This window comes from Neltuma alba, unplaced genomic scaffold (assembly GCF_004799145.2).
Source record: "Neltuma alba isolate B1F8T4 unplaced genomic scaffold, ASM479914v2 tig00012014_pilon, whole genome shotgun sequence".
NCBI lineage: Eukaryota > Viridiplantae > Streptophyta > Magnoliopsida > Fabales > Fabaceae > Neltuma > Neltuma alba.
In genome coordinates, this window is record NW_021636585.1 from 1,202,820 (window position 1) to 1,214,006 (window position 11,187).

General features: G+C 34.8%; 1 protein-coding gene and 1 pseudogene across 3 annotated transcripts; both read right to left on the minus strand.

Annotated features, from left to right (window-relative positions):
• Positions 1 to 543: 543 nt before the first annotated feature.
• LOC114721238 (uncharacterized protein At4g06598-like) lies at positions 544 to 5,054 on the minus strand. 3 transcript variants are annotated; one of them, XM_028907065.1, is made up of 5 exons: positions 4,914 to 5,054; positions 2,904 to 3,620; positions 2,214 to 2,289; positions 1,975 to 2,101; positions 544 to 1,307 (listed from the first exon to the last, which is right to left on the minus strand). In XM_028907065.1, exons 2-5 carry the CDS (start codon positions 3,611 to 3,613, stop codon positions 1,096 to 1,098), a joined length of 1,125 nt encoding a protein of 374 aa, XP_028762898.1. In that variant the 5' UTR covers positions 3,614 to 3,620; positions 4,914 to 5,054; the 3' UTR covers positions 544 to 1,095. The 3 variants fall into 3 exon arrangements, with proteins under 3 accessions (XP_028762898.1, XP_028762899.1, XP_028762897.1); XM_028907066.1 differs by lacking the exon at positions 4,914 to 5,054 and adding an exon at positions 4,272 to 4,323; XM_028907064.1 differs by lacking the exon at positions 4,914 to 5,054 and adding an exon at positions 3,843 to 4,255.
• A 4,067-nt stretch (positions 5,055 to 9,121) lies between these two features.
• LOC114721266 (magnesium transporter MRS2-4-like) lies at positions 9,122 to 11,173 on the minus strand (annotated as a pseudogene).
• Between the last annotated feature and the right edge of the window lie 14 nt (positions 11,174 to 11,187).

Consider the following 11,187-nt stretch of genomic DNA (forward strand, 5'->3'; position numbering starts at 1 on the left):
GGTGGCATAATTTTATCTCAATTCCATCATTTTGGGGTACCCAAGGGATAGAGCGTAATCTAGAACAGAAGTTAAGATGCTAGTTATATAAACTTGCGACAGTCTAATAATCAGGAAAAAAGGTACTCGTGACTTTTCCGGGCTTATCATTGGTTTATAAATAAAAATTACCAGATCACAGGAAATTCCTTTTAATTTATACTGTGATATGTTGAGATGATCACAAGTAGGACATACTATAATATAATAGCCGTCCAAATCTGTAACGAGCATGAAAAATTTTTCCCCCCCTCATCCCTCTTGAATTCTCAAATTTTTCAATGTACGTAACATAAATATAAAACCACCAATAAGATAATTTTCTATCATATTTTCGTTCTTATCAATATATTCTTGTCATGCATCAACACATAAGTAAAGCTACATCAATATCTTCCCGATGCGCAGCAACATGAAAAGTTAAAACAAAATCTACGGAACCATGCAAGACAGTAACACGTCAAAACTCCCAACAACAATGGGCATATAAAATAACTCATACAGTAGTTAAAACAAGTAGGTCAAATTTATCACCAGCATCGAACAGTGCAATGGAATATTAGCTTCATTAGTATAATTATTTTACAATACAAGCATCAGCTCAACATAATCTATAAAAATAATGCACATCCAAACAGCCTTACAGATATTTGCTGTTTTATATTTGGCAGATTTCCATGGCTATGGATATTCAGAAACAGATGGGGCATATGGTTACAAAATGGTCACCAGAACGTACAGTGAGGGGTGAAACCGTTAAAGTTACCACCTCCGGTAAGTCAACTGATGCAAATAGTGTGTTTTCACTTCTCAGTAATGACCACCAGGTGCAAATTAAATGATTCGCTTTTAACATGAATGAAGGGTTAAGGTAAGGCAAATGTTGCCGTGAAAAGCGGGCAGAGAGAGGACATAAGCAGGAGACCTCTGCACAGTCCCGCATGAGAGGTGAGCAATTATGTTGCAGGTTTGGATATGTCAGTTGAATCTAGAGGCAGAACAAAGATACAGCTAGACTGCAGAACTAACTATAGAAAGCACCGGTCGACTGTGAATCTAACTACGGAGGGGGCCAGTCACAGAGTCACGCTCTGAACTTGACTCCTTGTGTTTCATAGAAAGATTTGCAAATTGGGATTCAAGGTCTCTGCTCTTCGTGCGTCGAAGGCCAGAAGAAGATTGCTGTGGGGGCAGATGTTGTGCCTGCTGCTGCTGCTGATAAATGGAACGTAATCTTCCAACTTCTCTTTCCAGGACTTCATATTCCACTGAGATTACAATGTACAATTTAGTTCACAAAACAAATTCCTGTCATATCTGAAGAAAATACTCATGCCTGAGAAGAATTAGCCAAAAAAGACATGTTTTCTTCAAGTCCAGCTTATTAATACTCACTGCCACTAGTCTACCTCCTGCCTAGGAAAATTGGGGTGAGGGACGAAAGTGCTGAATAAAGGGGCATTTGCAGTTCACCATTTTATAATTCACCAAACGTTGTTGTTTTTTTTAATCATAGGACGGTGGTAATAGGACTCAATCTTCTTTTGTTTGTATATATAATTAACCTACCAACAGTACTGTGCCTGTTAAATATTTCAACTGAAGAGGATTACATCCTAGCTAAGATGGTTCTTCCATGTGCACAAAGAAAAAAAGTTGAACAGGACTCTTGAATGCACCATATAGGTTTCCTAAGACTTGTTTACAGAAAGCCTTATTATGTCTTATATCTAAATCTAAAACTGTCAAATTTTGAAATGATTGAATGATGTTTTATTATGCAAATCAATCTTGAGTTGTTTATTTTTAACTTCGCATAGTAAATCTTATTATTCATGATTCAAAAAATTAGCCCTCCTGTTCACACGATTCTATTTGCAGTTTGACTTCCATGCTCATTGCCTAGTTCTATCAAGGTCAAGGAGATAAACTTACTGTATTTTATAAGCTGCTCCTGTGTTAAATTTTCTAATCGTTGCTTGAGGGCATTATTCTCCATGCTCAGAATAAGATTCCGCTGGTTAAGAAAATCAAGTTCAGCTGATACTTCATTCCCTTCCACCTATTTATTAAAAAGTAAGAATCAGAATAGAACTTTCCCACAAACCTACATGCATTCTCAAATAAGCATCAATCAAAAATCTTGCAGAGTATTGTCTTCTGCTGAAACTTACCTGTAAAGCTTGCACATTTCTTTCCAGCTCAGCTATGTATTGAAGCTTCCGGACCCGGGAACGTTGAGCAAACTGCCTGCATCATATGAAGTGCATAATGCTTAATTTTGACAGATCAACACATAAAATCAAGCAAATACACTTAATTTTGTTCTAAAAATACACATACACTGTCACTGCTTTAACCTCTCCCCCCTCTCCCAACCCAAACATCCCCTAATCTTTGGCTCAAACATGAGAAATAGTGCCAATTGAGCTTTGATAATGCATACATCAATAACTCAAGATATAACCATTCTCCTTCAAGTAAGTTACTAAAAATATTTCCATCACACAGGCATCTTGTTTTTCTGATAAAAGACATTTATTAGGGAAAAAATGAAGGTGGAAGATATCTTTCTAAAAAAGGAACTAAGAACACACTGAATCTCTCAGCCTATTAGGATAAAAATAGGCAACAAGGGTTGTAAGGGTTGTCCATGACAGAGGCTAAAAAGGGGAAGCTTCGCATGTCTTAATGGATGTGCTCTGGGAAAGACATGCATGAAAAATAAATGGAAAGACAACCGAAGAGAGAATCAAAACATTAACCAGAGCTTGCAGCCTCGAGTCATAAATTCATGGTAAAATCAATTACACAGTGTAATAACTAATAACCACAAATTCAGAAAACATAAAACAATCACGTACTGTTTGGCACGTTTTGTATCTGTTTCAGAAGCAGATGGCTTTGCATGTGAACCATCCTTTCTCCTAGCAGACGATTTAGCATCCTGTACACCAGGGTCTACTGACTCATACTTCTCATTTACCGCTGATGCAACTCCATCTGCTTCACGTGAAGCACATGATGATCCTGGACTCTGCAAAGCAACATTGTCTCTCCCGTGTGGGCCACTTGGATGTGTAACAGCATTCACAGAAGATTCCCAGGCCCTATTTTTCTGTTTTACAGAGTTCATTTCTGCATACGGGGGTATCTGATAAGCAACTTTTCCATTATCTATGTCTAGTGATGCCCAAGATGGAATGGATGTTGAATTCTTATACTTATATTCATCCTGATCTGTGCGACTGATGTTAAAAGCATTAAATGTATCTGTGTAAGCGAAAGAATCACTTGAAGAACGCCGATGGCCACCTCTACGAACAGGTGTCTCTGGCTCATTAAGGAGATCATCAAGCCATGAAGGTTGCTCCTCTATCACATTGACAAGGCTCTCAGATGAAGTCCTTCGGAGGTTATTGTGGCCCTCTCTAGGTTTTTGAGCAACATTTGAACCAATGATAGAATTTGGGACATAATCAGAATATGATTGGGGAACACTAGGGGATGGAATTTTGGGGGGAAGCTGAGAATGCTTTCCAAAATATATTGACGAGCCCTTTGAATTGGCCATAGAATACCTGTCAAATAACATACCATAAATTACCAAAGACATGCACCCAGGGAAGATTATAAGCCAATCACACTTAATAAAGCAGCACGGACAATTATGTTAAGTATCAATAGAAAAATATCAAAACATTCAATTAATGGTCAAACAAAACAACTACCTCTAACCATGGCAGTTTCACATGCATCTTAGTAATCTCAACGACAATAAACTATTATAAATAGACACTTACAGATAATGTCTAAGAGCTAAATAACCCAGGATTCCACTGAAAGGAGGATCCAACTGCTGAGTACAAACACAGTTCATATATGAAAGCCAGAGAGCTTTCCAAAGCTCAATAGAGCAAAAACTCCATGAGATCAAAATAACTCTGCGCCATCTTGGCACCCCTATCAGCTCTACGGATCACTTTTCTTCTTCATCAACCCAAACATAACTCCACCACTCATCCAGCCATCTCGTGAAGCTATATCTATCAAGCTCTTATATATGTTCTATTCCAGAAAGTCGCCTACATTGTATGTCCTTTCCATTCAGTACAGCAGCGTCACATATAAATTAATGCCCTAGTATATCTCGTTGACTCATGTAAAGTACCAGTCAGGTTCTCACGCTATAGTTTGTTACTTGATCAAGCAAAATAATTAGAACTGTTTACTAAAAGCCACTGCCAGCATGTGGAACAAACTGACATTCTGCAGTTGTTGGCTGTTGATTTGACATTTGTTTTTTTTTGGGGGGGGGGGGATAAAACAACTGTGACTACCAAAACTTCGGAGGCAGACAACTCACACATGAACAATCCACCAACAAAGCAGCAGAAAACCCACACAAGAAAACTTTTAAGTTGAACCAAGTTTTTTTTTGGGGGGGGGGGGTTTAACGAGAATAAAAAACTGCCAAAAGCCAGTAAGAGAGAGAGATAAAGAGAGAAATCTCGGTTTCAGGCAGGCTAAAATTTCTTTCTTCTCCAAGGTCCAAGATGACGGACGCAAAAAAAGATCGAAACGTTCCTTTGCTGCCTTTACTATAGCATCTACCCAAGGCATGAATGTACAGAATAAACAACAGCGTGCATTTAGAAGAAAAGAGAATCCCAAAGATACGAAATCGATTATTGTACAAACGCGATGCAGCAATGTACGACAATGGGGTCGGGGCATCAATTTAATTTATAATTGCAAGATGATTAAATGAACTAAGCATAAAAATGAAGACAAATTCATCTTGCAAGCAAACATCCGAACGTAGTTTCATTTTAAAAAACCCAACGAAAATAACAAATACATCAAAAGCTCACCTTTGGGAGATTTTAGATTCGAGATCCCGAAATGCAATTACAAAGGGGCTAAAAATTAAAGCACACTTTCTTCGTTTCCTCCTCTTTATGCCAACCCTCTTTCTCTCTCTTAATCTGTTTCTCCCCCCACTCCGTTCTCTCTCTTCCCCCCTCTCTCTTCTGTCTTCTCGTTGAAGCTGCGTCTCGATATTTTCCTCCCTCGGCGCGCTAAAATGGTGAACAACATACACATATACATCCCTGCAACTTTTGCTATTTTACAGTTTGACCCCGATATTTCTCATTTATTCCGATGACACCTGTTGTTACAACTTAAATTCGTTTTAGCCAACTGTTAGAGCCACTCTAGTTTTTCCGGCAATCTTTTTCTTTCAGATAACGCGGTTGTTTTTTTTTTCTTTTAATGAAATTTGAATAAATTATTTAGTTATAAAAAGGATAAATTATCGTGAATAATTTCAAATAATTCTTATTCTAGTTTCTGCTCAATTAAAAAGTTGATATTGGTATTAGTATTAACATCGATATCAATACAAGTATAAAATATGTGCAACTTATTTTTCAAATATAAGTAGTGTAGCTATCCTATTGATGGTGCATATATATTAAAAATTTTTTTTATCAAAGAATATTATCAATGCAAATAATTAAGAAAGTATTTTAGGCAAATATACACATATTTTTTTTATAAATATTAATTTTTTTAATCTTTATAAATTAGTTATCTAATTTTTATATTTAGGATTGTTGGGAGTATTATTGTCTGGCATTTTAGTTCAAAGGAAGGCTTATTTTTTTTCCTTTTAATTATCATATTCAACTTAATTTTAGCTTGTAAATTAGTAAAAAAAATTTTAAGAAAAGAAATTTACAATTGAAAAGTATGGGTTGTGATCTGGATCAAAAAAATAAAGTTGGAAAGAATAAACGAATGAATTCTCATGTTATCACCAGAGATTAATATTAATTATTAATATTATGAACAAATTTTAACCGTTAATAACAAGCATTACGTGTTTGCTTCCTAGTGAAGCATAATTGATGTGTTTTTAAAAAGCTGAATGAGTTGCTTAGAATAATTTCAAACTTTTTCTTTTTTTACTTTTTATAACTTACTATTTAACTATTTAAGCTATAACAAATTATTATAATGTGTTTAAAACTCAAAAAACAGAAAAGTAAATTTTAATTGAAATATGTAAGAGACCGCAATCCATTTTACATTTTATATTGAAGTTTTGAAAAATAATTAATAGGGAGGAGTTTGTTTTTGGAAGAAGAAGAAGAGAAGTTAAAAAAAAAAATTTGGCCACTAAAAGTGATTATTAGACATAAACATAAAATAAAATTTTGTTAAAATGTGTGTATTAGTTTGCTTATGCCCACATGTTCGCTAGACACAGAGTGATTTGATTTATAACATTTGTATATGAAGTAAAGTTATTTAAAAAATAACTATTTTTTGCCCTCATGAAAAAAACAAAAGAAAATTAGATAATGTAAATCAAATCTAAATAATTCATATAAGATATACACATCCAATCTTATTTTGTTATGTTAGGTAAAAAAGAAAAGAAAAGAAAAGAAAAGTTGGGACTGATTTTGGGCTCAAAGTTTTTTTAGTTCTTTTGTAATCTGATTTTTCAATTTTCATCCAAAAAATATAGAATATGATATTTATATTCTAAGTCATTTCAGTGATCATCGTTATTTTATCATTATTCTATTGGGTCATTATTTATGGGCTGTTTATTGGACCACAAACAATTACGAGGAAAATGACTCATGCTAAAGCTGAAAATGTTTGTGTAGAAGATGGGGTGAGAGTAATCTGACCACCTAAATCAACTGGTTAGAGTTGTTCTAATTTAATCACAGGTTTCGAGTTCAAGGCGTAAGAAAACCTTAACGTAAGAGGTCAGGGTCTCCCCCATACAGGGCCAATAAAACCTGAATCTGGATTAGTCTGGGCCCGGTGAATTTCCCATGAATAGTGACTAGCCTAGGATACCGGATACGAAGCCAAAAAATAAAAAAGATGGGGTGAGATAGGTAAAGTTATATTATTCAGAAGCTATAATGCATATTGATAATAACATGGATATTATTAATAATATTCCTCCGGTTTATTTTAGAAGAATAAGTGATTCTTGATAATTTTTTTTTGGCCAAAAGATTCTTAATAATTACATACTTTTTATATTTTCCCCATTTTAAATTTTGATACTATTTTCTTTTTTCATTTCTCAAAATGTAATTTATGACTAAATATGATAATAACTTTGAATTTATTTTCATTTTCAAAGAAATTTGATGAATTGATCATTTCTTTGGTTTTGACGAGATGGTTGAACGTGTCTATAATAAAGAGGTGAAGGACTACATATTAACATTTTGATCAAAAAGTATAATTTAATAATATTTAATTAGACTCTAATTAAATAGGATATAGTCAATATAATTTTAGTTTTCTTAATATATTTATCTAGCATCCGATACTATCAAATCAGATTCAACTGCTAGTCAATTAATTGAGGGTAGTCTTTCTAAAATAATTTTTCTCCTTTATAACATTCAAATCATCAACCTTATTCGAAAAGAATAGAGTCCTTTCCACATAATCCATCTACTCCTCCGGTCCTTAATATAGGACTCAATTTTTGAGTTGGTTTTGGTCCTAAATATAAGACCCATTTATCATATTTATCAATTTTCTCTAAATTACCCCTATAGATACTCCCTCAACCATAATTAAGTAAAAGAGAGAAAGGGGGTATTAAGAAAAATGATTATGGTGTTTTTGGAAAAATGTGTCAATTTTCTTATAATTAACTAATTTACCTAACTTCCTTAATCTAATCAAATTAGTTAAATAGGTCTTATATTAAGGACCGGAGGAGTATTATTGATATATATATATATATTTGGAACTTCCAAACCAAATTGATCAAATATGGGCAGAGAACCCATGAGAGAATCTACCAACTTTTTGAAAATTTGTTTAGTTGGTGAAAGAACCAACTTTTAAGAAATGCAAATGGAGCACTCTCGCTAAGATGCAATTCCCCTTCTAGAGGAAGAATCACATTTGTGCTAAGTGCGATCAACAACCTCATCTCAAAAGCAGAGGATCGAATTTTATTATTGAATTATTATAAAATATATACAATAATATATTACTCTCAAAGCTGTGACAGGTGTATAAGTTTTAAATAAATATCTTAGATGACGCCAATATTCAATATATAATATATAGTTAAAAGCTTTAACATTTCATCACTATGTTGGTCATGCCATTTCCCCAATTAGTAAGCATTTTTCAGTATCCTATGAGATACCTTGCTTTTAGTGGCAATCAGCAATCTTGAATGGTTTGTGGTCAGCACCATTTCGGGTACACAGGATGCAACTAGCCAACACTGGTTTAGAGTGGCTTTAACTTTTTGGTTCGAGTCTTTGGTCGTTTTTGTTGAACCTGTTTCTGAATTTTTTTTTTTGGTCAAGTATAGATTGTATGTTTTTCTTTTTGGGTTAGGTATGAATATTTTTTTTATTGAAGGCAATCCTGTTTGAGATAAAATTGATCATTAAATGTAAATACTTTTCTCAGCGAAGATTTGAATTTTGACTAGTTATGCTATGGGAGACTAACTTTTTCAACTAAATTCAAGTGATAATATAGAATGTCTGCTTTTATGTTGTGCTGATGTCGACATTATGCTTGTCCAATGTTGCTGTTGGGTTTGTTCGTTTTATGCTTCCGTGGTTTGTGTGTTGGTCTTTAGTGAATGCTTCAAGCATTCACCAATTATCAAGGAGCACATTCTCTTCTATATCTTTTTATCTTTCTTTGAATAAAATAGTCTTGTTGTATGAAAAATGTGAAAAATAGAAGATAGTCGAGAGAACTGAAGACTTTTCGATATTTCTTACAATAAAAATATACAATGCCACGTGACTACGCACACTAAAAGTTTAAGTCACTTGTACTCTTATCTATATAACAAACTAAAGAGTTTAATATGAGCTGGGTACCAATTAAACTGAAGTAAACTTTTACCCACTTCTAGAACTTCAAAACTTGGTTGTAGTCTAACAGTCAGGCCAAAAGAGGGGGAAAAAGGAGGAAAAACTCAAATGCTACTCTGGTATGAAACAGTCTATATGATCAATATCAGCAAAATAATTACTTTTGTACACATTTCTCATATGAAAATTTTCATTATCATATGAATCTCACATGGATCTTCTTTTACATTGAATCATTAATCGAGAACCATCGGAGTGAAGCTAAAGGCAAATTTTCCGCCCCCCATTTGACAACGTAACAGTCATTACATGAAATAAATTAAATGATTTTTATACTCATAAAATACAAAACGGTTAACTCTGCATCACAACTACTTGGTTTCTGATGTAAATAATTAATGAACTTGCAATTCTCATCGAATAGATGCTCTTTTGGGAAGCGTGTATTCAAATGCCAGAACACTAATTTTAGATATCAAAGTACACTTACGAACCAAGCAACCCTTTGGACCTGGCATATGCCAGCATGAGCAGGAAAAGAAGCATGCAAGCTGCAGAAGAACAACCGACGAACTTCCAAAATAGTCCATCAGTGTTTTCATAAAACTGACAAGGAATGTTCATGCCAAAAGTGACAGCAATGTAAGTATTAATTCCAATAGCAAACGATGCAATGATTAGTGTCAACTCCAGCTGAATGAGCTCGTTTCGTTGGTTATCGAGTTGGATGTTAACATAATCTTCTGTATCATCAATGTGCTCTCTGACCTGCAAGCTAACAGTCAATAAGAATCGTACCAGCTATCAAGAACAACAAATGAAGCAATACTTTAGTCTGTACAGTCAAACTCTCAAGGTCCGTTTTGAACAGGGCTTTATAAGAATCAAACTGAGCAGAAAGTTCAATAATTCAATATGATCCGCCCCACTTATCATTTACCGCCTCGATGGGATCAAGATTTACGATAATCTACTAATAACTTTTAACTTATTTATATACGAGGAAGACAAAAGGTAAGCCAAATGACAAAATATTGCTCACCCACATCCATGCATATGGATTATATTGATTTCTGGTAAGCAAGTGTAAGTATGATGGAAACTTGACTAGGATAGCACGACAGAAGAATAAAAATACAAATTGATGAAGGCATTGGACATGATCAGGTCCTAGAGATGTAGTTTTGTCATGGTTATGCTCTGATCAAGAAAGAACACTTACAGACAGTATCCTATTACGTGTTGCATCCAACTGTATGAAATATGCCTCAAGCAACATCTCAAGATCCTCCACATCATTATCACCCACAAAGTTGCTAGTCACAAGACTTCCGCTTCTGTAAGAAAATTGACGAGATATGGCTGCAGTGCTGATGCTGTTTGTGGTTATGACTCCTGAATAACCCTCAGCTTGCTGAATCTGTATCCATTTTCTCGTCAAATATAATTGTGCCATATCTTCATTATCATCCAACAGATGTTCAGTTTCATCCCGCACCTGGAAAAGGGGACCATGCACTTATAATACAAGCATGATCTAGTGAATAGATGATGATGTTCAATTTCATCCCATTGCAATGACTACAAAATTAAATAGACCCCTGAGATCTATTTAAGATAGAAAATTACTAGTGATAAAGTAGGGCCTTTGGCTGTTATCTAATTGGATAATGAGAAATCCTGCTTATACGGACTCCAGTTCACTTGGCATATTTGTTTTTCGGATAAGTTTTAAGCTTTATCCATCACCATCCACAGCCAAATAGCATCAGTACTTAACTACCTAAGCAGCGTACCTTTTGCACACGTGCCAGCAAAAGAGTAACATTACTCTTCAAACTTCGAACATTTTGGAGATTCTTGGTGCTGACACTCCTAATTAATTCATCCAATACAGAGTATGCAGCTCTCTCAAGGTCTGCCACATTTGACTCCAATGTGTGCAGACAACTTCCAAAGCAGTCTCCAGAGCTTGAAACTCAAATGGAAGCTCAGATCGCAAACTTTCGGGCTCTGGCATTGTTAGCAATTGTCTGCCAGTTGAAACCTGCATTTCCGTTTCTTGTTCAACTGCACGGGCATGAAATTGAGGTTGATTTTTATTTGGAAGTTGTTGCCTTAGTTGTTCAACAAATGGAAGAACCTCCTGGCGAAGAGGATCAAGCAATAGCACTTCTTCAGCTGTGACTATAGCCTTTATAAAACTCCAGATTAACTACCATTGCTCTCTCTCTGGCTGAAAAGG